The following is a 2,945-nucleotide window of genomic DNA, read 5'->3' on the forward strand; positions in this document are numbered from 1 at the left end:
AGACAGGAGTCTGAGGCCAGTTTGGGAGGCAGTAAGCTTAAGCAAGCAAGCAAACAAGCAAGCAAACAAATGCAAGGGAAAACAAAACAAAAAAAAAAAGAGCCAGTGAAATGGCTCAGCAGGTAGAGACACTTACTACAAAGCCTGAGTTTGGTCTCAGATCCCACTTGGTGGATGGAGAGAACTGACTCTTAAGTCCACACACGAAGTGCAGCGCACGCGCACACACACACACACACACACTCTCTCTCTCTCTCTCTCACTCTCTATTTCAGTAAAACAATTTTTTTAGAAAGCAGATATACATTAGTGATACCTTGATGTCAAATCTGCTTATTCTACACAGTAGTACATCTTGTCTTATTGGATGAGAGGCAGAAACAGAATTTATAGGCTGGTGTTACGACTCAGGAACTAAAACTACTTGCCCTGCCACCTGACCACCCAAATTCATGGAGCCCACAAGGGAAGGAGGAAACTGTCCATTGTCTTCACAAGCACACCTGCAGGAGTGTGTGTGTGTGTGTGTGTGTGTGTGTGTGTGTGTGTGTGTGTAAGTGCACACACACACACACACTCCACTTGAAGGAGTTTGTAGTATTTTCTTTCCATGTCCCTATAGTGTGAGGTAATTATTCCCAACATGTTTAGTTCCAGGACTCACTTGAAAGTGCTCACTAGAAATGCACATCCTCCTCTCATGCCCAGCCTTTAATCCCAGCACTGGGGAGGCAGAGGCAGGTGGATCCCTGTGAATTTGAGGCCAACCTGGTCTAGGACAGCCAAGGTTACACAGAGAAACTCTGTCTCAGAAAACCAAAAAAACAAAAACAACAAAAGAAAAGAAAAGAAAACAAAACAAAACGACCCAACACCAACTCAATCACTTAAAGTTTTGCCAGCTTATGTAGATATTTAAATTTTGTTTGTTTTCTAGTTCACGAAGCCAGAGGCCTGTTTTGGAATGCAAACTCCGGGTTGGAACAGAGAGGCTGGTACCCTGGATTGACTTGCACAGGAGCCTAGTTAGGGAGGAGATATTCCTAACAGCTGCCATGGGTAGCTCCACTTGCAGCGCCGTGTCAGACAATATGTGTTAGGAAGTCTAGGGAGGAGCAATAAGCAAAACGGAAGGGGATAAAAATAAGAAAGAAAGAGGGGCTGATGTAGCATACAAGAACATGCGTACGTTGATGTGGATACTGCAGACGGTGTGAGAATGAGACATGGAATTTGAAAGTAGGTGGGCCATGGGATTTATTAAGGGAACAGACAGGGGCTGTTCTTGAGAGCCTGGAATAAAAGCTTCTTAAAATATCCAGCACAGGGTCCAGTGACAGAAATACTGCTACAAGCCAGGTAGGAAAAACAAAAAGCATGTGCAGGATTTTGAGGAAAAGATACTACATTCTCAAAATGCGTTTTTGGGGAAGCAGACCTCTTGCCCAGGGTAGAAATGGAACTGGGAGAAACAGATGAGCAAATGTGACGTGCGGCATGGCATGGACTGAGGTGACTCCGAGGACAAGGCCCAGTGGTTGTCATTTGTCTTTCCCTGTGGCCCTCAGGTCCCCCTAACGTGCAAGTGTACACCCGCCACCCGCCGGAAAATGGAAAGCCAAACTTCCTGAACTGCTTCGTGTCCAAGTTTCACCCCCCTCAAATCGAAGTTGAACTGTTGAAGAATGGAAAGAAGATGGAGAAGGTAGAACAGACGGATCTGGCCTTCAGCAAGGACTGGTCTTTCTACCTCCTGGTCCACAAAGAAATCATACCCACACAGTATGACACATATGCCTGCAGAGTCCAACACGTCACTCTGAAGGAGCCTATGACCGTCACCTGGGGTAAGCTTTCAAGTTCATCTTTGGTTTCTCAAAGCTCCATCTGTGTTGAGTCACAGCTTAGAATGGCTTTTGCTATTGTAAAAATCTGCATACTGAGATGGCCAGAGAATAACCCCAGGGGACTGATGAGTGGTGCCTGCTGACTTACCCAGCATGCCCCTGAACCAGCAGTTCACTGCTCTGAGTGCAGGAGCAGCAGCAGCGCCTGCGGTCCGTGCCCTCCCATACCTACAGTTCTGGACTGCATCCCTGCCTTGGCTAGATGCGGGTGTGTGTGTGTGTGTGTGTGTGTGTGTGTGTGTGTGTGTGTGTGTGTGTGTGTGTGAAGGTTGTAGACAGGGCTGGATCTCTGGGTAGTTCTTAACAAATACTCCAGGCTCGCAACAACAACCAACCTTACTGCTAACAACACCTGGATGTCTGTTAGTACTTTCTAGGATAAAAGTAAAGATGTTTTCTTTTTCTCCATTTTCTTTTTCCATAGACCGAGACATGTAATCAAGCCTCGTGGAGGTAGGTTCCTTGACTGTAAGAAATGGGCCCTTGGGAGGGGGGAGGCTGGGGGTGGACCACATGCCTAGCATTCATAAGGCTTCTAGTTCTCTTCCCAGCACTGCAGGAAGAGAAGTTTGATTCACTATCCTAGGAGCTGGTGTAGACAGCGCTAACATGATAACCACCACTGTATGGAAGACATTGATCAGGGAAGCTTGTAGGTAGCCGGAGAAGAGTTCTTTAGGGTGACATTCCTTTATCCTGTGGATCGGCAGGAAGGAGGCATGTAGTCTCAGGTCTGGTTCTGCCACATCACTAAACCTCTAAAGGGAGAACAGTGCCTCTGAGTATGTGACAAGGGGAGGCTGGTGGTCATCCACACTACCTGCAAGGGTTTGGTCAGTCTGCTGTTTTCACCCTGAGAAGGCCTTGGACAATGAACCTCCTGCTCTCTTTGAGTAGCAGTGGCCTAGCTCTTCACTCACAAGAGTGGGGTGACAGCATTCCACAGGTGCGCTACCCTTCCAGTCTCTTGTTCTGGACCATTATAGATGTATTAGAAGCAGGCCTAGGAGAGTGAGAGGGAGCTGGAGTGTCTCTGTT

At 47.2% G+C, this 2,945-nt stretch overlaps 1 protein-coding gene across 1 annotated transcript; it reads left to right on the plus strand.

The window, feature by feature from the left end:
* Window positions 1-1,226: 1,226 nt before the first annotated feature.
* Window positions 1,227-2,442, plus strand: B2m (beta-2-microglobulin). Its single transcript, XM_051144905.1, has 3 exons — window positions 1,227-1,239; window positions 1,569-1,847; window positions 2,332-2,442. The coding sequence occupies exons 1-3, from the start codon at window positions 1,227-1,229 to the stop codon at window positions 2,343-2,345; spliced, it is 306 nt and encodes a 101-aa protein (XP_051000862.1). The 3' UTR covers window positions 2,346-2,442.
* The last annotated feature ends 503 nt before the right edge of the window (window positions 2,443-2,945 follow it).

This window comes from Acomys russatus, chromosome 4 (genome assembly GCF_903995435.1).
Source record: "Acomys russatus chromosome 4, mAcoRus1.1, whole genome shotgun sequence".
In the NCBI taxonomy this organism is placed as follows: domain Eukaryota; kingdom Metazoa; phylum Chordata; class Mammalia; order Rodentia; family Muridae; genus Acomys; species Acomys russatus.